Genomic DNA, 27199 nt, shown 5'->3' with positions numbered 1-27199 from the left:
GGGAAAAGGGGAAGGTCCCCTACTCTTCCTACTGAGGATATGACTCCCCGTTTTCTTTTAAGATTTATTATTTATATTTTAGAGAGAGGGAGCATGAGCAGGTGCACAGAGGGAGAGGGAGAGAGAATCTGAAGCAGACTCTGCACTGAGACTGGGGCTGATGTGAGGCTCAATCTCATGACCTTGAGATCATGACCTGAGCCAAAATCAAGAGTTGGATGTTTAACTGACTACACCACCCAGGTGCCCGAAGATGTGATTCCTATTAATACCAGAGGATGGAGGGATGGAGGGATGGAGGAATGGAGGGAGGGACTGAGGGATAGAGGGATGAATGAACAGAGGGATGGATGGATGGAGGGATAGATGGATGGAGGATGGATGTATGGAGGGATGGATGGATGGAGGGAGGGATGATGGATGGTTGGAGGAATGGATGGATGGAAGGATGGAGGGAGGGAGGGATGGAGGAATAGATGGAGGGATGGATGGATGGAGGGAGGGATGGTGGGAGGGGTGAATACACAGATACATAGACATAGAGAGGTATATATCAGTCAAACAAGCATAAAGTTAGACCTTGTTTGGGGGGTTGTGCTCTACCACTTATGAGGTATGGGATTTTAGGGAGTTTCTTGGATCTCCCCAAGACCCATTCCCTGCCCCTAATGGGGTTAACAATGTCTTCTTTTGGAGCAGTGGTGAGGAACCAATGATTGTAAACCAATGAGGGTAAAGGGTCTGGTGCAGTGCCCAGCACATAGTGGGTTCTCATATATGGTAACTGCTATTGGGTATTGTATGACTGGGCATTCTCTGGTTGGTGTATTGAGGGCACATCTGTGGCAATGAGCCAATGGGCATGTACTTCATGTTTGACCCCTGCTTTGAGGGGATGACTCTGTGAGGTAAGGGTTCTCAGCCTTCTTTCCCTCCCGACATGCACAGCGGGTGATATTCACATGCCTGGCACACTCCCAGTGTACATTGCACAGGGCAGGATTTCAAGCCACACTCATTTATCTCCAGGCCAGAAAAACAACATTGTTACAGGAATGACCTAGATCCCCTTGAATTTATATTTTAAAAAATAAATAAATAATAAAAAGAAAGGAATAGCAATCACTCTCTGATTTTGGTGTTTTGGCTACAATTTATTTGCAAAACAGCACCCAACTTCTACAGGCTGCCTTATAGAGTAATAGTAATGAGGGGCAAGGGCTGCCAGGTACCCTTTGGGGGGTAGGTTTGGGGTAAAATCCATTCCCTCCTTCAAATAGGAAGTGAAGGCCATCATCAGAGGGGTCTGGCCACCGTCCCTGCATTATTCTGGAATGCTTCCCTCTTCCACCTTTGCTGAGTGCCTGGCTTGAGGCATTAGGTCTTCTGCTGGGACCTTGGGGGAGCCACCAATTGCCACTTCAGCTGGTGCCTCGGATGCTTGGCCCAGAGGTCAGGCCCGCCGGGTCCAGTGCCTTCTCAGTCCAACAGGAAAGCTCAGGCTTGACCTGCCAAAGCAGCTGCTTTAATACTCAGTATCTTCAACCAGGGGATGGACTCCAACCTCACCTGACCCTCCCGGCACACAACCACCTCAGCCCTGTGGGACCAACTGTCCTCTCCTCTGTGTCCCTGAAGCACTTTCTTCTGTGGCTATCAAAGAACTCACAGTTGGTTTAAAATGCATCTCTGCCCCATCCAGGGGAGTATTTCTTCTGTTTTGTTTGTGAGAGTTTTCGTACAAGCTCAAACCCTTCATCAAAATGACTCTGGGGTTTGCATGGTTTTCTATCTATGAAGCTGGAGTTGAAGACATACATTGGTGGTTTGGAATTTCCTGGGGTTCTTCTCCAGATAGCAAGGGTTGTGGGAAATCCTGCTTACCCAGAACCTCTGCTGTGGACACTGCCTTTGAATCCTGCTTTCATCCCTTTCGCAGTCAGCTAGTCATTCGACAAACACTGAACTCCCACTTTTGTGCCAGGCATTGCGTTAGGCATCTGGTATACTGAGACGAAGAAGACGTGGGCTGTGCCTTGGAGGCCAACACAGTTTGACTGTCTAGCCCGAGATTCTTTTGTAGTTGGAGTATAGGTGGCATCCAGCGTTATATTCGTTTCAGGTGTACAAATACCGATCTGACAATTCTATAGGTTCTTCTATCCCCCCCATTTCTTCATCTTCCGAGCCCTGGGTTCTGCTGACACATCGAGACCTCTTTCCAGAGCATGTTAACCTTCCAGATGAAGCTGCCAGCTATTTTACCAGCAGAAATGGGCTTATTTGGAAATAGCAGGGAATTGCAATTCAAGATAAGCAAGTTGTGGCAAAACCACAGACAAGTCCAGAGGCAGGTCCAAGGAACCAAGGAGAGATAAGAGCTCCCCTCCAGAGCGAAGGGGGGGGACACTGGGAGGGCTGTTACAGAAACCAGAAAGTCCTTTGGGGTAAACCGGGAGTTAGAAGGACAGTGGCTCTTCATTGGCGGAGCCATGACTGTCATTGACTGGGCTGTCGTGGGAGAGGACGAAACCTTCCTTCCTCCTCCCGGGCAGCGAAATAGCAGCTACAGGAGTGTGGCACTTGCAGGGTGTGGGGCTCCTATTGAGTCCGCCCAGCGGTGGGGTGTGAGAGCTCCTCCTGCTGGTCTCCCGACTCCATTTTAAACTACTCCATTTAAACTACACACTGAAAAAAACTCAAGGTTTCCTTTTATTTAATTTCCACGAGACATCAACAAACAGGATTCCTTTCTGAGTGTAATTTCCCGGAAGCCACCTCTGTATTTAAAAATCTACGTCATTTGCGAATACCTTCTCCCATTCTGTAGGTTGTCTTTTAGTTTTGTTGACAGTTTCTTTTGCTCTGCAGAAGCTTTTTATCTTGATGAAGTCCCAATAGTTCATTTTTGCTTTGTTTCTCTTGCCTTCATGGATGAATCTTGCAAGAAGTTACTGTGGCCAAGTTCAAAAAGGGTGTCGCCTGGGTTCTCCTCTAGGATTTTGATGGAATCTTGTCTCACATTTAGATCTTTCATCCATTTTGAGTTTATCTTTGTGTCTGGTGCAAGAGAGTGGTCTAGTTTCATTCTTCTGCATGTGAATGTCCAATTTTCCCAGCATCATTTATTGAAGAGACTGTCCTTTTTCCAGTGGACAGTCTTTCCTCCTTTGTTGAATATTAAGTTGACCATAAAGTTGAGGGTCCACTTCTGGATTCTCTATTCTGTTCCATTGATCTATGTGTCTGTTTTTGTGCCAGTACCACACTGTCTTGATGACCACAACTTTGTAGTACAACCTGAAATCCGACAACCTACAGAATGGGAGAAGATATTTGCAAATGACATATCAGATAAAGAACTAGTATCAAGATCTATAAAGAACTTATTAAACTCAATAGCAAAGAAACAAACAATCCAATCAGGAAATGGGCAAAAGACATGAACAAAAATCTCAGAGGAAGACATAGACATGGCCAACATGCACATGAGAAAATGCTCTGCATCACTTGCCATCAGGGAAATACAAATCAAAACCACAATGAGATGCCACCTCACACCAGTGAGAATGGGGAACATTAACAAGGCAGAAAACAACAAATGTTGGAGAGGATGCAGGGAAAGGGGAACCCTCCTGCACTGTTGGTGGGAATGTGAACTGGTGCAGCCACTCTGGAAAACTGTGTGGAAGTTCTTCAAATAGTTAAAAATAGATCTGCCCTACGACCCAGCAATTGCACTGCTGGGGATTTACCCCAAAGATACACAGATGCAGTGAAACGCCGGGACACCTGCACCCCGATGTTTCTAGCAGCAATGTCCACAATAGCCAAACGGTGGAAGGAGCCTCGGTGTCCATCGAAAGATGAATGGATAAAGAAGATGTGGTCTATGTATACAATGGAAGATTACTCAGCCATTAGGAATGACAAATACCCACCATTTGCTTTGACGTGGATGGAACTGGAGGGTATTATGCTGAGTGAAGTAAGTCAATCAGAGAAGGACAAACATTATATGGTCTCATTCATTTGGGGAATATAAAAAATAGTGAAAGGGAATAAAGGGGAAAGGAGAGAAAAATGAGTGAAAATATCAGTGAGGGAGACAGAACATGAGAGACTCCTAACTCTGGGAAATGAACAAGGAGTGGTGGAAGGGGAGGAGGGCGGGGGGTGGGGGTGACTGGGTGACGGGCACTGAGGGGGGCACTTGATGGGATGAGCACTGGGTGTTATGCTATAAGTTGGTAAATTGAACTCCAATAAAAAAGAAAACCATAAACAAAATAAAAATAAATAAAAATAAAAATCTACGGCATTTTTTTCATATGCCGAAAATCTCTGTAAGGTGGTGTATTTGGAGTGGCAGCAGGTGGTGGTGGAGGTGATGGTGGTGGGATATAAAGAGGAAAATGTAAAATCCTGTTCCTTCTGGGCACTAAGTCTAAATAAAGACTTTGTCTTTATTAAAAGACTAAGTCTAAATAAAGAAGTCACACATAGACAGAAAATCTGGCCTATTCCATTTGTGACGGCATGTGGCCTGCCATCACTTGTTCATGGCCAGCCCAAGTCCTGTGCTCCGTGGTAAGCACTGGGATAGGCCCGAGACGAGGCCCTGATCTCCAGGTACTTGGGATCTCCCTGGGAAAGGGAGAGAAGAGTTCAGAGCCTAATTAACATCAGGCCCAAGTCGCGGCTCAGAGAACATTCTGGGGGCAAGGAGCCCCAGCCCCAGCTGGTGTGAGCCTACTGGCTGCTTCATGGAGGCAGAAGATCCCAGAAGTTCTGAGGAATGGAAGGTCTTCAGGAGGGAGGGAGGGAGGACATGCCAGGCCAGGGGAAGGGCATGAGCAAAGTTCTTGACGTGTTAGGAATTTCTCATGAGAAACTGAGTCATGAGGGGCGCTTGGTTGGCTCAGTCCGTTGAGCATCCAGCTCAAGTCATAATCTCAGGGTCATGGGATCAAGCCCTGCATTGACACCATGCTTGGTGGTGAGTCCACTTGAGATTCTCTCTCCCTCTGCCCCCCCCCACCCTCTCAAAATGAATTTAAAAAATATTTAAAAAGGAAGAAAGAAAGAAACTGAGACACAAAGGGAGAGGGAATGTGGTGTGGGGGCCAGAATTTGCTCCAAACAATTCCCCCTGGGGGCAGGACCGGGAAGGGCAGGAGGAGAGGAGGTAGGCACCTGATGCTGAATCTGCCGCCTTTCGGGGAAGCCAGCTTCTCATCTTGTTCCCCTTCTTTCCTTCACCCTGGCCCATTCCAAGATGGCATGATGGCCTTCACATTCCACCTGCAGTCCTGCCTCCCCGTTGCCATGAGGACCTTGATTCTTTTTTTTTCTTTTTTTTTTTTTATTTATTTATGATAGTCACAGAGAGAGAGAGAGAGAGAGAGGCAGAGACACAGGCAGAGGGAGAAGCAGGCTCCACGCACCGGGAGCCCGATGTGGGATTCGATCCCGGGTCTCCAGGATCGCGCCCTGGGCCAAAGGCAGGCGCTAAACCGCTGTGCCACCCAGGGATCCCAAGGACCTTGATTCTACACACAAAACCAAACATCAGAAATGTGTCCAACATAGCTGGGGTAAGTGGGGCCAAGATGTATTTTAAAATTAAAAAACAAAAAAACCTTAGACATACCAGCTGTGTGGGGCCTGGGAATCCCTGGGATTTCTAGCTTCTGCTTGGGAAGCAAGAAGTAAGAGCGGGATGATTTTACTTCTGGTGGCTACCTCATTTCCCAGGAGGAGGTCTGGCACTTGGGCCGGACTCAGGTGTGCAAACCCCATCAGATGGCTCTGGCACCCCCCGTTCCACGTGGTCACCGCAGCCCATGGCGAGAACCTCCGAGAGCCCCCAAGGATGTGATAGGTTTTTCCTCTGGGGGAAAAGTGTCCCCAGATGACACTGCATTTGAATCTGGCTTTGATTCAGACCAGGTCCCCCCAGGTGCACCATCGCCTTGGTCTCTTCCCACGACGACACATGACACTCAAGGCTCTGAAAGGTCCTGTGAGAGAAAACAGCCAGCAAAGTTGTCCCTGACCCGAGGCCCAGCATGATTTCACGACCAGAGAGACTGTTCTGGTAACTGGAACAGCCAAAGAGAAAGCCGGTAGCATGGTTCAAAGAGCTGAGCGGGACAGCTTTCACCGTTGATCGACCCGTATGACTCTCGTGCCGTTTCTGGGCCATCGGGATCGTCTACTGTCGCAGAACAAAGCAGCCCCAGGCTCAGCAGCGTAAACCCTATTGTGCCATGAGGCTGGGCCTCGCGGGTGCTTCTTCTGCTTCGGGGGGTGTCGTGTCTGCTGGGGCTGCAGCGTCGCGGGGTTCCTTCCTCACCTGCATGGCGTGGCCGGGCTGCACAAGCTTCCCTGTCGCCAGGGGCCTCTCCTGCTCTGGTGGCCGGAAGCCTTCACCCGGTCGGGACTCCAGGAGGTCAAGATGAGCCCGAAGGTGCGAGCACGTGTCGAGAACACCTGCCGGCGTCCCGCGGGCACAGCGACGTGTGGGGCCAAAGAGGAGTCGATGGGGAGCGGCCACGAGGGGCTGCGAATGCGCGTGGTGGGGACCCACCGGGGTGACAGGCCGGCACCCCTCTGTCCCCGCAGTGCCCCGCAAACACCGGCTGAACCCCACTGCTCGCTGGAACTTAGTGTCGCCGGGAGAGCATTGCCCGGGGAGCCAGGGGTCCCCGCTCGGCTCCTTACAGGCCAGAGCCCCCGGTGAGGGGGGTGACTCCCTCGGCTCCTGTGAACTGGACGAAACAGGAGCCGTCGGGGGGAGTGACGGCCCACCCGAGTTAGCCGCCGTCGTGGAATGTTCCACAGGGAAAGAGGCTCATTCTGCGGAACGGCCGGAACACCCCAGTTTGGGACTATGTCTTCCAGGGCTTTGCATCAGATCAGGAACATTAAAGGGGCTTTTCTCCCCTCTCTCGGCATGAAGTCAAACAAGCAAACTAAATAAATAAATAAATAAATAAATAAATAAATAAATAAATAAATAAAATGTTTCCATGAGGTAAAAGGACTCAGGAGACTCACTTCATTTCTCTTCACAAAGAAAAAGCCTCCGTGACCTTAGCTGGAGCCGGAGAGGAATCACCTCTCTGCACCGCCTTGCACACGCACCACCCCGTCCCAAAGCCACCTGCCGCAGAGGCCTCCCTGGGCGTGCTGCTCCTAATGGGGACAGCTCGGGGACTCTCCACCATCACAGTGGAGATGAACAAAACCAAAACACAGCGCCCTCTGAAGTACATTTAATTAAAAAAGAAACAAAGACGGTTTGTGCACATACCACTCTGATTTGTGGTATTAAAAAATCCAATTTGCTCTCACAACAGGCTTTGGAGGAAAGAAAGGGCTGGCTAAGGAAAGCCAGGCGTCTGGGGCCCTGAATTCCCTTCCCCCTCCGTCCAGATTATTTTGGGACACCCGCTGGGCTTGCTCAAGACGTGCAGTCAGCCTCGTTGGGCTGTCCGGGACTGGCGGGTCCTCCAGTCTGTCCTCACTTTGGAAGTCTGTGACCTTGGCAGAGACACCGGGGGTTGGATGTCACGAATCCCAGGCCGTGAGCTCAGAAGTGGGTCCTAGAATGTTCCCCGCAGGTGGTTGCAGCCACTCCCTCCTACCATCCCCGAGGAGGAAGGCGCCAGAGGGGGTGGAGGACCCACCCCAGGGAGGCCTGGTGCCCGCAACCCCACAGGGACCCAAGAGGGACTCAGGGGTGCCCCCATCACAGACTGAAATCCTGGCTGTGCCACACACCAGCTGTGCGAAGTCACTTCGTCCCTTTGAGCCTTGCTCGCCTCGTATAAAATACAAGTGATTGACACCTACAGAGTACTCAGCGCGGACAGCCTGGCATGTAGCAAGCCCTCGAAATATTAGCGGACAGTGTCATCGTAGGAAAGATACGTCCACATGTCGATACAGCAAATCGAGCATCTGGGAGAATTGTCACCAGGGCTATTTCTCCAAAACGGCGTAATTATGTTTTTCTTTGGGAAGGTCTTTTTAAAGCAAATAATCCTTTTTAAAAAATGATGTTTCTTGTTTGTGTTTTTCCTCCGGTTACAGAATGATACCTATTTATTACATGAATTTTAGAGTGTTGAGAAAAGCCCAAAAGAGAACATAAAAAAAAAAAACAGTCAGTCTTGTCACCAGGGATAACCATGATTCATATTTAGATGTATTTCCTCCTAGTTCTTTCTCTCACCAATTTTACAAAAAGGAGCCCATGCCAGACACAGTGTTTTGTTACCTGGTGGTGTTCCTTTAACCGTATGTTAAAAACATCTTCCAACATCATTAGCTATTCCTTCCGTACCAAAATTTTAATTATCTATGCAGGACTCCATTGGATGAAGGTAACTCCAATCCCTAAGTCTGGTTTGCCTGTGTGTTTGGTGATTGACACATGGGGAGACACTTGGGGGTTCTCTTTGAGGTGGGTGTCATCACCACCGTCGCATCCAAGGGAACACTAAGGCTGAGGGCCACACTGCTGGTCAGGGCAGGATCGGGATTCAAGCACAGGTTGGTTTACCTCTAAAGCCCAAGGGCATCACCAAGAACCTCTCGCCCTGGCTGCAGAAGTACAGTCACGTCATGGCCCAGGCCAGGGACCTGTCTGCACAGCTTGCAGAAGAAAATAAAAACACTGGTATTAGCAACACCTGCAGGCAGCCACCACTGACACCACGCCTGTGTCCTCCCGGACTCACATGGCACAAAGGGCCCTACTGATGCTACTGATGCTGCTCCTGCGGTAGCTCCGCAGTGAGCCCACCTTTCTCCCAGCTCAGCTCACGCCTTCTCTGCCTCTCCTCACCCACAGACTGACTGTTGCTAATGCCTCAGTGTCTCTCCATGGCTGCCCCTTAGCCTGGTACCAAGATCTGTATGGGGCATCCAGTGGCTCAGCGGTTAAGCATCTGCCTTTGGCTCAGGGTGTGACCCCGGGGTCCTGGGATGGAGTCTTACATCGGGCTCCCTGCAAGGAGCCTGCTTCTCCCCCTGCCTATGTCTCTGCCTCTTTCTGTGTCTCTCTCATGAATAAATAAAATCTTAAAAAAAAAAATCTCAGGGTCATGAGATCGAGCCCTGTGTTGGGGGGGTCCCAGCTCAGCAGGGAGTCTGCTTTTTCTCCCTCCACCTCTGCCCCTGTCCTGCTCACATGCATATGTGCTCAGTCTCTTGCTCTCGCTCTCTAAAATTTAAAAAAAAATTTTTTTAATTTTAAAAAAATTAAAAAAAAAAAGATCTTAGTAACCTGGCTCTGGCTCAGTGTCATCCCTGAACCTGCATGGAGAGCCAGACCTCACTGGAGGGGTACGCGGAGCAGCTGAGGGACATGGTAGCCTTCTTCTTGGACTGTGGCTTCTCCCTGGAAGCAGCCTTGGAGAGGGTGGGCCTCCCCAGAAGAGACTCAGCAGGCCACGGCCCCATGTGGGGATACAAGGTAGGGGCATGATCTACAAGGGTGGCATGACTTGGAAATGGAGATGGCCGCGTATTTTCTGCTCCCAGGGAGAGCACTGACGCCAGGATGCAGGACCCCCACGTGGCCTCAGTTCAGTCACTTTCTAGGTGCGCAGCCCCAGACAGGCAGCTGGCCTCTCTGAGCATGTACCCTCTTCTGGAAAGTAGGGCGTCCACCTGTGGGAGGGCCGTGAGCACCCCATGTGGCCTTGAGCCCTTACACACTATTGCAGCTGTGCAAACCAACCCTGTTTAGAAACTTGTCTGGCTTCTTCAACCCAGAGCATCTCAGTGAGTTTTTTTAAAATCCTCCTGGGCTCAAACTTTTCCTGGGGTCGGGGAGAATGGGCCCCACTGGTCCAAAGCCCAGGGATTCGGGGCAGAGCCTTGGCCGGCCAGGTGGCAGCAGGGTCAACTTTCTGTCAGGAGGGCTGGGTGCTGTTCTGGGCCAGCGGTGGCCCCTGGTGGCCAAAACCACAGTGTGGTGACCCCTCCCCGAGATGCACCTGCTGCTGTGATGGCCCCCCAGCCGGGTCCCTGAGGTACTGCCCAGCTGCTGCTCATTGAGGCCAGAGGACCAGATTCCCCCGAGCCACGGAGCCCTCCGGGACCTCGGTGTAAGGACTGACAGGCTGCATGCTGGGGGAACAGCCAGCGCCCGTGGTCCTCTGCGGGCTCCCCCATAGGTCCTCAGAGTGGAGATTTGGGCATGGCCTCCCCAGCGTTTAGGAAAACCCACTCATTTGGGGCTCCTGCCAGGGAGGCCCAAGCTGCCTCTGAGGAGAAGCAGTTTTCATGTGTGAAGTATGTGCCTGAGTGGTCTCCTCAAAGGCAGGGGAGAAGGGGGGCAGGGGCCGCTACTTGGGGGCTGGAGGTGGGGGAGGGGGCCCCAAACATACCACCATTTGCAGGAGGTGCATCATGTGCAGCTTTTCATTTGCATGAGCTTAAAGCCCTGAGAGAGAAAAGGACTTGCCCACACCCTGAAGCCAGCCTGGCACCCAGGACTCCCGGCTCCCATCTGTAAAGTGTCAGTGACGGAGGAAGGGATGCTTGGCACAGAGTACTGGTCTTGGCCCCTGGTGCATCTTCAGCACAGCCCTGGCTGTCCGTGACATCACACTTACCAATAGCTTTCTTTTTTTTTTTTTAAGATTTTATTTATTTATTCATGAGAGACACAGAGAGAGGCAGAGACACAGGCAGAGGGAGAAGCAGGCTCCATGCAGGGAGCCCGATCTGGGACTCGATCCCAGGACCCCAGATCACTCCCTGAGCTGCAGGCAGATGCTCCACTGCTGGGCCACCCAGGGGCCCCAGTAGGTTTTGACTGAGTACGGTCACCTCGGGCCTGGGGTCTGGATGGTCCAGGCAGGCATCTTGGATTCCGTGGGGCCCAGAGAGGAGGAAGCGCCCCCGGAAGGAGGCCTCAGGGAGCACTGCCCATGCCCTGCGAAAGCCCCTGCCACGTGCCCCTTCCTTTCTACATCCTGAGATTCGGGCACGGCCAGGTTTTGCCCCGCTGCTGCCAGGCGCGCTGCAGGGAAGGAAACCTGCCCCTTCTTCCCTTCTAGGTCCTTTGGCTGCTCTCCTATGTCAGCTGACATAAGATAGATTAACAAGAGAGAAACAAATTTAATTTCATACCTACGTGACCAAAGCAGGAGGCCCTTAATGCCTTTCAGACAAAGAAACCAACAACACATTTGTGAAGGATTGAGCAGACAAAGAAGTCGGGCTTGGGGTAGTAGAGTAGCGAGGAAGTCGCAAGGTTTGTTGCTAGAGCCCCTCAGCCCTGGATGTGCCATCGGTGGCCGTGGGGAGGCCTTCCGCACGCCCGTACAGGGACGGGACCTTCACATGTGGGATTTCTTTCCTACTTCTCAGGGGGAGACGGGTGTCAGAGTCTTTGTCTTGCGTGGCAACTTCTCAGGTAACTTTAATTTGAAGCACTCAGTGTGCTGCAGTGGCAGGTGTGGGGGTGGCACACTGTCCCCCTCGGCACCCACAGCCGAGACTGTCCCAGGGGATCGGCATCCTGGCCATGTCCTAAATCTTCCATAAGCCCCACTGCCACGGCCAGAAACCACCCAAGGGAGAAAACAGCACTGCCCGTGACAGTCACACAGGTCATCCTGAGGCAGGGGGAGCACGGCAGGGCCCCGTGGGGTCCAGTGGGGTCCGGGCACAGTTCTGCACCCCACTCGGGGACTCAGGAGGCAGAGCAGACCCCAAAGTACCTCCTTCCAGACCCTTTGCCCTTGGCTCCTCCTCTGACTCTCCCAGAGGTCCTCACCTGTGATCCACGGGCCCCTTGGGGTCTATGGAGGAAAGTCCCCTATGGAGGGAGCCCATGGTCTATGGAGGAAAGTCCCCCTATGGCCCCTATGGAGGGGGCCCATGGAATTGGATGAAAAAATATTACGTGTTTATTTTCATGACTTTGTGGCTTCCCAGAGAACTCCTGCATATGCTCGTGTCCCGTGGCAGGTCTTCTAGATATCTCAAAAATACCCTCTAAGTTGGTCACTGCTTCAAAATTATCATGGTCACCTGCTTCCTTAGGCTGTTCGGGAGGCACCCATAGCACCGTATCATACTTTCCCATAATCTGATGACAGCATTGGCAATAGAGTCGGTTTCCTCTGTAAACCTATGCATTTCCCTTTAGCCAGTTAAAGACTTTACTTTGAGCAGGGGGCGTGGGTTCCGGAGCCCAGCAGGCTACCAGCAGGGTCCACAGCACCTACAAAGTTCAGGTTCTCAGTACCAGCACGTTCTCATTTCTGTGTCACATAAAAGTAGAAGCCATAATAGCTGGTTGGACCCCCTCCTTCACTCGGCTGCCCTGAACTCTTGGGGCCCAGGGTTTCCCTCTGTTGTTAATTCTGTTTTCCACCTCTTTGCCTGGATTTCAGACGACGGTGCCTTGCACCACCACGGCTGGCTTTTGGTGCCTGCTGGTGGTCACAGTGAGGCCCATCCCCAAGGACCATCTAGTGCGGGGCCAGCTTCTCCACGGGGAACACGGGACGACCCATTCATATCGGTGACCTGGGTGAGTGTCCACTCTCACATGGTTCTGACAGCCACCCTTGAACTTTGGCCCAAGAAGATAGGGAAATTGCTAAGTTCCTGAGCAGCTCCAGCTTGTCCTCATCTTCCCCAGGAGTTCCTGGGTGGTGGAGGGTGGGGGGGTGGGGATCCTGGATGAAGCTCAGACTCACAGCCAACCTCACCCAAGCACAGGTGAACCTGGGGTGGGAGGAGCGGGTGGTAGAGAGTGACCACTAACCTATTTGTCCTTGAACTTGAGCTCAGGGCAACCTCTAACAGCTCAGGGCTGTTGTTCAGTAGCACATCTGGGCAGGGAAGGGCCTTGTTCCAAAGGTTGGCTCGAACGGATCCCCAGTGTATTAACTTGGTCAGAGCCTGAGTGAGCAGCTCCAAGCATGGCAGCCGTCTAGGTGGTTCTCAGAGGGCCTCATGAAGGCTCAGGTTTGGGTCTTGGCTGAGAGTCAGGGCTCAGTGTGCCTGAATTGCTCAGTGTGTGACAAGCAGCTCAGACGGACCTGCGTTCTGTGACGACGCAGTCAGCACCAGCCGCCTTCCTCATAGAAAGATGACCTCAGGGCCACCCAAGGCAAAGTTGAACTGTCTTCTTGTGAATGGGTTGGGCCCAACACATCCATCTCTGCTGTCCTCCGAGCCTTCAGATGCCGGCCCAGGGGTAGGGATGCTGTTGGTGGTCAAGCGATAGGGGTTAGGTCTGTGCTCGGTGACCCAGCCTGTATCACAATGAACGTTAGCTCACAAATGCTGGCTTGCTTAGCCATCGGCACTGGGCATTGGGCTCAGCACATCCCAGGGCCCATCTGGCAACCATGCCAGGCGTTCGAGATGCTGTGTTCTGAAGCTGTGCGACTCAGAATGGACTAGAAGTTAGAGGGTGTCCTGGGTTGTTCAAGTCTCGATTCCTTTTCTCCAGTACCATTGACAGCAAGCCCATGACTAAGAGTTTCTCTGGGAGAAAGAGACATAAACCACTCGACGTGTTCAACTTGGATGGGACCTACCAGGGCAAGACCCAAAGGAATTCATTTTCCTTTTCCATTTGCAGGATGGTTGGGAATCAAAGATCTTTCCAAACCTGGCTAGGGGGATCCTGTGGTGTGTCAGCCAGGGGATGTCCCAGGGTTCTGGCGTTCTCTGGTGACCAGTCTCGAGGCCTTCAGCAGCTGCAGTACATCCGGGCTTCCAGGGGGCTTCCAGAGGGCTTCCAGGGGGGCTGTTCCACCCTGAGACCCAGGTTGGGAACGGGTGGATTCTCATTCTTGGAAGCATAGGCTTTCAGTGCAGTGACTTAGCAAACAGAGTCCCAACACAAAACACAGAACATGCAGAGCCCACGGGCTCCCTTCTCTTCTGCCCAGGGCTGGGTCTCCCCAGCAGCTTATACGTTTTGATTAAATATATTTCCATCTTCAGAAGGCTCCCAGTCCATCCTACCAGAAAGACAGATACTTAACGTGACTCTCTGAGACATTTTGAAGGCTGGTGGGACTTTGAAAACAGGAGCGAAAGCAAATGACACAACTAAACACCCCATGTGACGTGGTATTTGCAAGGTGCAGGTCCCCTGCTCCTCACAGCTCTGTCCCCGGAGGCCAGTTACCTGCAGCCAGCTGCAGTCAAGAAGCCGATGACCATCCCCTGAGGTCTGCTGTGGCCTCATGGCACGTCACACGCCTGTGTCATTGCCTTCGCCTCCTCTCATCACGTGAGCATGTTACTGTCTCCCATGGTCACAAGAAGAAGGGTGAGGACAGGACAGTAAGATCTTTATTAGAAAAGGAGACCCCAGTCACAACGCTTTCATTCTAGTATATTGTCCTAATCATTCTGTTTTTTAATTAGTTATTGCCATGAATCTCTTACTGTGCCTAATTTAGAAACTAAACTTTATCGTAGGGAGGTACGGATAGGAGAAAACCTCGTCTATAGAGGGTTCGGGGCTAGACGCGGTTTCACGTCCACGGGGGGTCTTGGAATGTATCTTGGCTAAAGCAATACTGTCCGTTTATTTTTTTCAAAGATGTGGGGTGATATTACAATGGAGAGACACACGAGGGTGCCCTAACTCGCTCACAGTGAGGCAGGGGTGTGTTAGGAACATTTAGAAGCATATTATCTGTTGTGTACTCTGTTACTTTATGCCTTGATTTTAACTGAGCATTAAGGGAATGCAGTATTTTAATTATAACTCTGCCAATATCTTTGTCTAGAGGCCCATTGCCATTTTTGTCGCCTCTCAAGGAAGGCAGGATTACATTTTTCTCTCTTTCAGATGGAGTTGGTGTAGTGTATTCTTGGTTACCAAAATACAGTCTGGGGACTTTGACATGGTTAAATATTCATGGTGTGTAAAAAAAAAAAAGCATGATACATAACTGTACAATCTCAATTGCATTAAAATGTTTACTTGTGTTAGATACACACGTGGGACCTAGAAGTCAAACTGTAAACTGCTTGTGATTATGGATGACTTTGTTCTTTGCTTCTTGTGTTTTTCAGTTTCCTTTTAGGCACATGTTAACTTTTAAAAAATAAATTTAGGGATCCCTGGGTGGCGCAGCGGTTTGGCGCCTGCCTTTGGCCCGGGGCGCGATCCTGGAGACCCGGGATCGAATCCCACGTCGGGCTCCCGGTGCATGGAGCCTGCTTCTCCCTCTGCCTATGTCTCTGCTTCTCTCTCTCTCACTGTGTGCCTATCATAAATAAATAAAATTTAAAAAAAAATAAAAAAAATAAAAATAAAAAATAAATTTAAAAAAGAAAAGAAAAGAAGAAAGAAAGAAAGAAAGAAAGAAAGAAGAGAGAGAGAAAGAAAGAAAGAAAGAAAGAAAGAAAGAAAGAAAGAAAGAAGAAGAAAAGAAAGAAAGGAAGGAAGGAAGGAAGGAAGGAAGGAAGAAAGAAAGAAAGAAAGAAAGAAAAGAAAGAAAGATCCTAAGAATAACTATTGCAGCCTGTTTGGTAGACACCAGAAAATTCTAGCCAGGCCAGCCACCCTTGAGCTACAAATCATAGAATTGAGTATTGCTTCAGTTTTTTTTTTGAAAGCACTCGTATACGTTTAGCTATCAGAATGGCCTCATAATAGAGGAAGATTACTTCTAATATAGCAGTGAGGCATAAATGCCAAGGTCCATGGAATTCTATTCATTTGTTTCTTTGACATTAAATGTATTGGGCACCTACTACATGCCAGGCACGGACCCAGACCTTGGGAATAAAACGCTGCACGAGACCAGGTGCCGTTCTCAGAAGTTTGTGGTCATTCCTGAATGTGTATGTGCTCCTATGTGTTCACACACCCACACACGTGTGGTAAATGTTGTCCAGCACGGTGGCATCCCCGTCCTGCCGCCAACTGCGGGGGTGGGGGAGAAGGTGCTGCAGAAGAGGGTCCACTGCCTTGGGCAGCCCAGCAAACTCGAGCCCATTAGCTCTGGCTCAAAAAAGCCCACCTGATTATAAATGAGGCCAAATGACATCATTGTTTAGGGACGACCTTGAATATTTTTAATTTTATAAAAATCACACTCAGGCGTCTGGGTGGCTGTCACTGGGGTGTCATCCAACTCTTGATTTCAGCTCAGGCCGTGATCTCAGGGTCCTGAGGTCGTGCCCCACATCTGGGCTCTGTGCACAGCAGGGAGTCTGCTTCTCTCTCTCCCTCTCCCTCTGCCCTTCCCCAAGCTAGCACTCTCTCTCTCTTTTTTCTCTCTCTCATTCTGTCTCTAAAAATAAATAAATCTTTTTAAAAAATCATGCTCAGACTTCAATAATTAAACTTCTGTTAGTGTTAGATTAGCTGCCACACACCTCACAGCTAATGGAGTGGAGCCTTGGGTCACGCTCTGAGCTGACTGTCCTGGTGTGCTCCTGACATGAGAGGGCCCAGTCTTAGGTCGTGTCCAAAACACAGAAAAATCATGATTGCATTCATCAAAATCCTTAGTTCTTGCCTCTCTAAAAATTAAGTGGGAAAGCTTTGTGCAATTACCAGTGCTGATTTTTTTTTAAATGCATATAGTGCTTGTGAATTCCCAAAAGAAGCGAATGCACCAAAATACTGATGTTGGTGGTTCGATTTTGAATACTTTTGGGGGTTTTTAATTTATTTACCACCACCCACACACACACACACACACACTAATTTCAACACTGAACATAAGAGAGGGTTTGGAAGGTAAGCTTATTAACTGGGCACATTGCCATCACCACTAAATTGGGACTGGAAAGGTAAAAAAAAAGGGGGGGAGTGTGGTTGTTCCTAAGTTGTCAACCGCCACCATTTAAACAAAGTCATCCATATGTCCCTAATCTCCTCCTTTTGTGCCATCTCTCTGAGGTTGGGTGTAGAATAGATTCTTGTGTGTGTGTGCTGGGCAGCAGAGGTGGGTGCAGGGTCTGGCCCCCACTCCCTTGAGGATGCTGCTGGGGCAGAGCCCTGCAAGTGACGGCCTCACAAGGGCTTGCAACCAACACATATATTGCATATTGCATCTCAGAGAAAGGACAGTCCTTCTGTGGCTTGCGACCCCTGGCTCTCTAGACATGGGATCCATGAGGGTCTTTTGGTTCCAATGAGGAGGAGGTCAGCTGCAAGCTAGTTGAGGGGCTCTTCTCTTTGCCCTGCACCGTCGTTGAAGAGCAGCATGTCTAATCCCACGCTGACGTGCACAGAAATTCAATCCATTTACTGGCAAAGGCTCCCAAAAGAGTGAAGGTGCAGCCTTCCCTGGGGCTCTCCACCTCTGTTTCTCCTCAGCAGAACAGGAGAAATAAGCACTAGACCTCCCTCTCAGGGCTGTGGTCGGTAATAATAATGACAGCTATCATCCACTGAGTTTTACCCTGGGCCAGACATGTGCTAAAAGCTTTGGCACATTTCCTCTTATTAAATCCTTCCACTGACCCTACGAGGCAGCTATTATAACTTCTTTTAATAGATGGGGAGACTGAGGCATGTAGGGTTAAGAAACTTGCCCAAGTCCACATAACCTAGCATGTGATCTGGGCAGATGTTGACTCCAAGGCCCACGATCAATAAAGGGGTTGGATAAATCGGCATCTGAGTTTAAATGGTAGATCACAGTCCGGTCAGGCCAGTTAAAACAGCTCCTGCCTCCCCTGGCTCACACCTTCTCACAAGCCATGAGTCTTGATCTCGGTGGGGTTTTTTTTGTACTTTGAAGGAGGCATATGTGGTCTCGCCGCAGGCCCATCTGTCCCCTCTTTGCCAAGCAGATCTCTGAATAGATGGTGGTGGGGTCCCCGTGGAAGACAGCGGGGTGAGGTCAGCCTGGAGAGGTCACGCCTCGTGGTCAGAGGCCCAAGACCCAGACAGAGCAGATTACGGTGACGGTGGTACAGAGAACAGCACCTGGGCAGAGCTACCGAGCCACCAAGCTGGGTCCCTTTTTGGGCTGACTAATCCTTCGGCCAAGAATCTAACAGTGCAGAACAGCCTTAAAAATGAGCTCTCCTATGGGCTTGGGATCAAAGTTCTTCAGTAGCAAAACTTCCTTCAAAACTATAAGGCATTGCTATTTCACGTTTTTGTCTGTCAGATTGCTCATTCATTTGTTCCTTCTGCAGAGAATATGGTTTATTTGGCATAGAAACCCACAGTGGTTCTGGGACCCGTGCCTACACACCCATGCACCTTTTAGGACACGTGCATGTGTAGAGAGGAAAGCTCCTGGCTCTGTACACAGAGGGCCTCTTCCATAGTTGATCTCCTGGGTGGATATGTTTTTTAAATTTCTGTGATATTGTCTCCCCCACGAACATTCTAACCCAGGCTGACAGCTCTTCTATTCAGCACAAGGGTCACAAGGGAAGATGATATATTAATTCCGCCAATTGCCCAAATTTAAAAAAAAAAAAGGTGGCAAGTAAACTTACTGCAGACCCAGTGCATCCTAGCTTCATGAGAATGACCTGGGAGGGCATCCACAAAACCCCCCTAGGGTGCCTGTGCAAACTGTGTCTAGGTTTGAAGAGTGAGGCGTGGGGAAAGGTGGATTTATGACTGTCCCGGCAAGTCAATCCTGTCTATTAAGGAGTACTTTAATGGCATCTTTAATCCTCAAGAACAACAGACGTTTCGATGCCTACTATATTAGGTAAGCAGATATAAGATTAATGCCAGTAAAAAAAAAAGAAAAAAAAGATTAATGCCAGTAGATGAGCATCACTCCCTGCGCATAGTAATAGAGCCACTCAGTCATTTTTGAGAGGATGCTGGCTTGCCTTTGAGGTGCCTGGGGAATACGAGGAACACAAAGTTTATTTATAGTGACATCATTTGCTCTCATAATAAAATCATCACAAATGACGAGATGATCGTCTGCTCTGAATTCGACAAAGTTCTCTCTCCTCTCCTCTCTCTTTGGATGTTTATCACATCCTGTGAAATAGGTTACATTCCAGTCGTTTTTCTTTAAAAAATATTCTTCTTCTCTCCCCAACTGCCAACAGCAATTCATGTTCGCTGTAGAAACATCAGAAAATATATGAGTGTAAAGAGGCAGTGAAAACAACCAGAAGCCCATCACAGTGAACCATTATTGACAAACAGTTGGATATTTGCCCTTAAAACTCTTTTTCTTCAGTCTTAAACCTGTAAGACTGAAAAAATAATTTATATATTCTTTATATATATATATATCTTCCTTTTTAATATATTGTGAACATCCTTTCATGTCATTAATCTTCTACAGCATTCTTTTTAATACTTGCATAGAATTCCATTCTACAAATGTCGCACTATTTTTATTAACATCCATTTTTTGACACCATAAACAAGGCTTCGATGAACACCTTCTTACCACGTGGGAGTACGTCCCCACCATCCCTTTACTGGGGTAAAGCTCCTAGATGTGATTAGCTCATGCGGTGGAACATACAAATCTGAGGACAAATCCCCCTCCAGACAAATGTCCCAGTTTCCACTCCCACTGCAGGCACATGGAGGGCCCCTTCCTGCAGCGTTCCCCCCTCCACCTGGACGCCCCCATGCTCCATGCAGGTAAACTGAGGTCCAGAGCAATCAAGGGATGAGGCCAAGATCACACAGCTACTTTGGGCTTTACCATAAGTGTCCAGATTCTAAGTCTGGAACCGTTCACCCATGACAGGAACTCCAACCCTGTCCCTTCACAGTGTCCCCAAGTATCTCAGGGACAAGCCGGCGTCCTCTGGCCACATTCCTCGGGCTCCCTGTCATTTCGACCACGGCTGGGGGGAAGTTCCCAGTCACAGCCTGCCACACGGGGCACAGACATGCTCTGAGGTGACCTGGGTATGGACAGGGGCACGATGACACGTGACGGGCCCTGGGAGGCTGTGCTGCCCGGCTGGCACCAGATGGGCAGCTACTGGGCCTGTCTCCCCCGTCCCCTGGGCTTCACCTGGCCCGGCCTCGGGGGTTCCCACAGGACAGCTGTCCCCCTGTCCCTCCACCGGAGGCCGCTCTTGTACTTACAGACGCCCTCCACTGCGGCGGGGTGCATAAGTGCCGGGTCCCCCTGTCCTCTGGCCGGAGGAGGGACCCCTGGTTTCCTAGAGGGTCTCGGGCAAGACCAAGCCCCAGTTGCTTTGCGGTTGATTTGCTCACTCACTCATTCATTCTTCAGCGGCCTTTCTCCCTTTTTTCATACCTCCTCCATCTTCTGACTTCGTGTTCCTGGGCTCACTTCCCATGGAAACACCGGCCCCCAAGTCCTTGTCCCGGGGCCTTCTTCTGGGGAATCCCCCATCAGGGCAGTCCCACTGCTTCCCCCACATGGACATTCCTGCGTTAGTCCGCTGGCTCGCTACAACCCAGTAACCCCAGGGTGCTCTCTGCAAATACCAAGCGAGTGCGGGCCTCTCGCACAACTGTCCAGGACGGGCCTTCCCCACGGAGTGCTGGGCTTCAGCAGGAAGGGGACCTGCTCCACCCAGTAGCCCTGCCGTGACACCCTGTGACCCCCAGGAGGTGACCCCCCAGGCACCAAGGAAGGGAGGTGTGCAACAGGTGCAGAGGGGGCGCAGAGGGGGCATGCAGGACCCCCGCTCTCCCTTGGCCGGCTCTCCCTGTGTGGCAGAGACAACCTGGGCCCATTCCGGGGAACGAACCGCAGTCTCTGCCTCGTCCCTCGGTCCCACTTCAGAAACAAAAGTAAATTAAAAACCAAACTGCTGTTTACATAAGCTTCTACTTAAAACACACGCTATTCTGTGACTTTTCAAGAAAAATAATGGGGCGCCTGGATGGCCCAGTCGGTTCAGCCTCCGACTATTAGTTTCAGCTCAGGTTGTGATCTCAGGGTCATGAGATCAAGCCCCATGTTGGGCTCCCTGCTTAGTGCAGAGTCTGCTTCTCTCTCTCTCTCTCTCCCCCCTCTCCCTCTGCCCCCCCTCCCCTTGCTCACTCTCTTTCTCTAAGAGAAAATGAATAATCTTTAAATCATTTGAGGCCACCTGGGAATCAGACACCTGGTCTGCAGAAACAAGCTGCTGAGAGCCGCCCTGTCACTGTCCCAGGCCTGCTCAGTGCTGGTCACCACCAGCTTGGCATCCAGTATGCATGCAGCCACGAGCCCCTCAAAGAGATGGACAGCCCCCCAGGAGCCATGGCTCTGGCTGCCTTCCTGCAGGCCTCGGAGAAGGAGGTCTCCATGATCGTCAACCTGAGAGCCCTGAGTTTGTTTGAGAAGCTTGTCAAGGTGAGGCGTGAGATGAGGATGGGCCATCTCCCCAAAAGAGCAGAGAGTGGGGGATCCAGCGAGTGGGGAACTCCCAAAGCACCCGGCGCGGGGCTTCTCCTGCCTGTCCGGAACCTCTCTGGCATGAGCAGCATTATCCCCGTTTTATGGCTGAAGAGCTGAGTCTCTGCCAGGGCCAGGTGATTTCCCCAGGGGGGACGGGGAGCTCGGGTTTGAACCTGGATCCTCCAGGCTCCAGAGCCCAGGGTCCTCCTGTGCACCCACTCCCCTCCACGTGTGGCCTGCAGAGGACTCGGCAACCCAGGCCAGTTCTGGACATCCCAGGTTGGAGGTGTGGTAGTCAGGAACGGAGACAGCAGTGTCCCCCTTCCCCCTTCCCCCTCCCCCCCCCTTCCTGCACCCCGGGTCACGTGGGCAGGAATGGCCCACACTGCACAGGTCCCTGGAGCACACAGGGGGTGCGAGGGCCACGATGCCACTGTCTGTGCACCAGAGTCAGTCCGGGGTCCACTGGGAGCCTCCGCTCGTCACCTCTCCTCCTTTCTGCAACTGTTGCTCAGGCATCAGCTGGGCGCTGGTGCTCTAACCTGCCCCCCTCCCGCCGCTGCCGCTGTCTATGTCCCTGAAAATACATTCTTTAGAGACATATTTTTCCCTTTTAGCCCCAAAACAGGTTTGAAACCCCCCATAAGGCATGCTCTGTAGCACCGTGACACTGTAAGGAAGGTCCCAGAAGGCTGTGTCTGAACAAACAGGCCGTTTCACACGGCACATGTGTACGGGGCACCTACCGTGTGCCAGGCACTGTCGGGGGCTGTGGCGATCCGCCGATGGATAAGACTGCCTGTCACACGGGCCCGAGCAGAGCCGTGAGGTGGAGCGGGACCCTGGCAGGCTTGCGGAGAAGAGAACCCAGAAGGGAGCACAGAGAGGTCACAGAGGCCAGCCTGGAAGGGTCTCAAGGGACACGTGAGCAGCTGGGCTTTTGTTCCTGGGGTGGGGAGCCCTAGGAGGTCACTGAGCAGAGGAGGGCCACGCTCTAACTTCAGTTTTTAAGGATCACGCAGGAACTGTAGGGACAAGGGTGGAAACTGGCCAGGTCACTGCCAGCGGGGTACAGAGTGGCCTGGTGCCCCTGTAGCCCCCAGAGTTTTCAGCCACAGCTGGAGTAGAAGTTCTGGCTCACACTGACTGACGGAGCCCCATCACCAGCCAGTGTCTTTGGGGTTTCTTCAAAGCTCTGCAAAACCACTCAGCCCAAAGTAAGGGGGAGAATGCCTCTGGGAGCCCCTCAACCAGGGGGGCACCGCCCTGCTTCCTCTTGTCCTTTGGAGACGGTTGCACTGGGCCCCTGCTGCCCAGAGCGGTGACCTCGAAAGTGCCCAAAGGCTCCTCATGGTTTTTCCTCACTTTGCACTCCTCCCACCTGCCCCCTGGGCCCATTCCCAAGTACACCGCCTGATGCCCAAGTCTGGGTGTCAGACTCTGGCTTCAGGGGTCCCCAGATAGATGAATGGTACAGGTGGAGGCTTCAAGGCAGAGACAGGTCTGTCTATAGTTTGACGGTAGAGTCGTGGGTCCGGGTGGATTGGAGGCAGGTGTGCGACCCGAGGTGAGGACAGCCCGGCCCGCGGTTGGGCAGGTGGCTGAGGGCACAGCTCGGGGAGATGCTGCGGGGGGCACTGTGGTGCCGTGGCTGCCAGTAAGGCAGCTCCCCAGGGTGTAATATGGAAAATCCCATGTGCCTCGGCAACCTCACTTTTGGGTGTCTGCTCCCCAGAGGAATGGAAAGCAGGGGATGCAAAGGCATCCTCCCACATCTGTGGGGGGAGCAGGGTCCTTCAGGCAGGGTCCCAGCAGGCAGGCAGCGGGAGCAACCAGGGGCAGCTGCGAACAGTGAGGGCGGCACCTGCAGAAGGGAGGAGGGGGATGTTCTGCCTTAGGGGAGGGAGATTCTGACCCGTGGGGAAGCCTGGGTGAGATCTTGCTAAGTGACACACGCTGGTCACAAAGGAGCAGGTGCCATAGGACCCCACTTACACGAGGGACCTAGAGCGACTAATATCATAGGGATGGAGAGAAGGAGGGTGGTTGCTGGGGGTCCTGGGAGGCTGGGGAGCTCGTGTTTGATGGGGACAGCAATTCAGTTCAGGAAGACGAGAAAGTTCTGGACAAGGTCCCACAACAAGGCTAGACCCTGTACACTTAGAATTGGCAAAGAAAGTAAAATGTGCATTATGTGTTTTACCACGATTATAATTTTTTAAAAAGATTTTATTTATTTATTCATGAGAGACACAGAGAGGCAGAGACACAGGCAGAGGGAGAAGTAGGCTCCTCACAGGGAGCCGGATGTGGGACTCGATCCCGGCTCCCCAAGGTCACACTCTGGGCCAAAGGTGGCACTAAGCCCCTGAGCCACCCGGGCTGCCCTCACGGTTATAATTTTTTAACAAGATTTTATTTATATATTGGTGAGAGAGAGAGAACGAGCAAGAGAGAGCGAGAGAGAGCACAAGCAGGAGGAGCGGCCGGGGGCAAGGGGGAGGCAGACTGAGCGGGGAGCCCGATGCAGGCCTGACCTCAGGACCCTGAGACCATGACCTAAGCCGAAGGCAGACGCTTCACCAACAGAGCCTCCCAGGAGCCCCTACAATTGTAATTTTTTTTTAAAGATTTTATTTATTTATTCATGAAAGACACACAGAGAGAGGCAGAGACACAGGCAGAGGGAGAAGCAGGCTCCATGCAGGGAGCCTGATGCGAGACTCGATCCCAGGACTCAAGGATCACACCTTGGGCCAAAGGCAGGTGCTTAACTGCTGAGCCACCCAGGGATCCCTACAATTGTAATTTTTGAAGATTTTTACAAAGGCGCGGGTCCGAGCCTCAGAGTGAGGCGTCTACCAGCCACCCAAGTGCAGACGTCAATAGATGGATGTGCACGTCCAGCTCAGGGGGGCCGTCTGGGCTGCAGGGGGCCGGAGAGCGGCTGGCTTCCTGACGGCCTGTGAAGTCCAGGCACAGGCTGAGATCACCCAGGGGACAAGAGGCGGGGAAAGGGCCCCAGGCTGGCACCCTGGGGCGGGGGCGGAGGGGGCGAGCCAGCCAGGGAGGCCGAAAAGGAGCCACACGGAGGACGATGGACGAGTTGTCACCGAGGAGAAGGGACAGGCCCCCGTGCCAGCCGCTGCCAACAGGCGGGCAGTGTCTCCCGCCTGACGACCCGCTGGGGTATTTCTAGCCGCCCGCTCTCCCGCCCGGCTCCGCGCCCCCCTCACCTGCCGGCCGGCCCAGGGGCTCCCGCCGCACCCCCATGCCCCGCACTGGGGCTCGCCGGCGCCCGCCTCACGAGGTGGCATCTGCTCTGTTGGGTTTTGCAGAACTTCTGTTACCTGTGGACAAAGAACGTGAAAGAGATTTGGCCTTTTAATGAAAATTATTTCAGTTCCTTTTATAACCAAAGGCTGCACAGGTTTAAAGAAGGAAGAGCCTTAGTCTCTCCCCCTTAGTCTCAGGCGTTAATGGACCAACTGCAGAAAGTGGTTGTTTGTAGCTCGGGGGTGAGGGCGGGCTCTCACCTCGCCCTGAGGGTCCTTAGCTGCGCCTCTTTCTCTCCGTGTGCCCCTGGGGGGCATGTTATGCTCCTGCCCAGTCCGGCACCCCGGGGGCCCCTCTTAGGAGAATCCTCTACCCTCTGGCCAATGCCAAGGACGCAAGAAAGCACCAGCCTTAACTGAGCACCTAGTACTTGCCCGGTCCCGGCTCCGCTCGGCCCATATCTCATCATTGCATCCACAGTAACCCTGGGACCAGGGTGGGGTTGGGGGGAGGTGAGCCCCACCTTGCAGAGAGCACAGCTGAGGGAGTTTGGGTGGGCTTGCCCAAGGTCCACACAGCTGAGAATGTTGCTTCCCACCCAGGGTTGTTTGGCTGCACTCAGTCCGCTCGCAGGGTCACCTCTTCACAGCATAGAAAGGGTCTGGGTCTTCCAGCTTCTTGGGACCACTCCACCTCCACTCCCACCCCCGTCCCCCCTTGTTGGTGCGCGTGGAAAATGCGCTCGGTGAGTATCCCTTGATGGACGGCCTGTCCTCTGTCTTTCTCCCCTAGACATGGGGTGGGACTGGACAGGGAGGTTGGAGGGAGCCACCTTGGGGGCCCCTTAGGGTGTCTGACAATGACTCTGGCTCCTGGACCCCCTGGGGTTTGGGGGGTAGCCCCCAAAGGGCTTGGGGCAACCATACGGTGAAGCTGTGGGGAGAAGCAGGCATCATGAAACCACATTTATAGGACAAGCGGTGGTTCTCACATAGACAGGGGGCTGACTGGGGCTGGGTTCGCATGAGGGGTGTGAGGGGCTGATGATGGACGTGCGACATCCCCTCTGGTCCACAGAGAGGCCTGGGGGGTCCTGCAGGCCAGTGAGGCCATAGGTCCTGGGTTTGCCCTGTGGCCGGCCCTGTCAGCCACCGCAGGCTCTGCGTGGAGACCTCACAAGCATTCTACCCCCAAGTGCTACAAGGTGGATCTGTTCATGGACACCAAGTCACTTTTATTTTACTGTGGGATTTGTGAGTGCTTCCCACGCAGTCTACACTAACATGTACTATCATTGTCGTTGGAAAAGGTGCTATTTTTGAGAGTCCTGTTCACTTTGGCCACCCCTCCAATACTGATCGCTGACTCAAAGTCCAGACTCTGGGGCCTCTTCACTGTTGTTTCTGGGGCCTCCCTGAAGGTATGCGGGGCGGGGAGAGCAGATGAGAACTTGGGGTGGAAACTGGGTCGTGGCACTGACCTCCATCCTTGGCTTTACTCAACACCCCTGGGCCTCAGTCTTCTTCTGTAAAGTGGGGTTAATGATGGTTCTTTTCACATAGAATTGTTGTGACAATGAAGTGAGAGCATGCATGTCCCGTGCTCAGCAGAGGGCCAGTTCCCCGTCACCGTGGGTGCCACATGTCCCCCACACTCGTGATGGCAATCACCCAGAAGAGGCCTCTGTTCACGGGGTGTCATGGGCATGTACAAGCAGCATATCTGCTAGCCTCCCGATAGCGGTGACACTGACCCAGCTCCACCGCCACTCAGGGTCACCCACTATGCCAACTGCAGGGTGTACTCAGGACGGAGAGTAACCCAGTGTTCTGGCGTCGAGGGCTCGGCTTTCCCTGCCAAGTGTATTCTACGGGGAGGCGCTTCCCAGGAATGACCGTGATACTTTGCACAGAAGCTTTTGAAAAGCCAACATGAATTTCCAAAATGATGTGTCCAACCCTTTGCCTTCATTTTCAAGGTGCTCTGAAGACCCAGATCCCCATATTGACCTTCCAAGGTGGGAGTCGTTCCGGCATTCCTCTGTAAAGATGGGGACCCCAAGCCCCCCAGGTGTGTGCATCCCATCCCAGCCTACCTGGGGAAGCGTAGGGTACTGTTAACTTAGACGGCTCCAGAGACAGCAGAGCCGTGAGCCCAGGGGTCCTGACAGGCCAGGCCACCGGGGTTCAAGGTGCACTGGGCACTTGACAGAGGCTCTCCGGGCCTGGCACACCTGAGAGATGGCAAGCCTTCCCGATAGATGGAGAAGATGGGAAAATCATAAAACCCCAAAACCAGCAGTTTCTCAAACTGGGTCAGAACCCGTGAGAGAGTGGTGTGTCCTTTCAGCGGGAACAACCAGCCCATTTGCAGGGGAAGAGAGACAAACGCCACGTCGTACAGCCTCTGTTGTAATGGTGAGCACTCTCTCGGGAAACTTGTGCAAGGGTGTGTATTTTTTCACTGTGTGTTGTGATCAGATATTTTGAAAAATACATCTTTATGGTATGTAGGGATGTACTGCAGGTTGTATCATTTTTAATGATACAAAACAGTGTTTTCAAACCGGTTTGACAACGTAATACCTTTTG

The 27199-nt window shown here is 52.0% G+C and overlaps 1 protein-coding gene across 1 annotated transcript in view; it reads left to right on the top strand.

Moving 5' to 3' along the window:
- Positions 1-5286: 5286 nt before the first annotated feature.
- Positions 5287-27199, top strand: part of DGLUCY (D-glutamate cyclase) — a 38028-nt gene continuing 16115 nt past the window's right edge. Inside the window, 11 exon segments of the mRNA XM_041757776.1 lie at positions 5287-5330; positions 5540-5597; positions 6401-6580; positions 9338-9487; positions 12426-12512; positions 12514-12565; positions 13628-13750; positions 21038-21132; positions 21135-21294; positions 26587-26632; positions 26634-26678. Coding sequence (XP_041613710.1) covers positions 5287-5330; positions 5540-5597; positions 6401-6580; positions 9338-9487; positions 12426-12512; positions 12514-12565; positions 13628-13750; positions 21038-21132; positions 21135-21294; positions 26587-26632; positions 26634-26678 — 1040 coding nt within the window.

This window comes from Vulpes lagopus, chromosome 6 (assembly GCF_018345385.1).
Source record: "Vulpes lagopus strain Blue_001 chromosome 6, ASM1834538v1, whole genome shotgun sequence".
Lineage (NCBI taxonomy): Eukaryota > Metazoa > Chordata > Mammalia > Carnivora > Canidae > Vulpes > Vulpes lagopus.
This window is presented reverse-complemented; position numbering and strand designations above follow the sequence as displayed.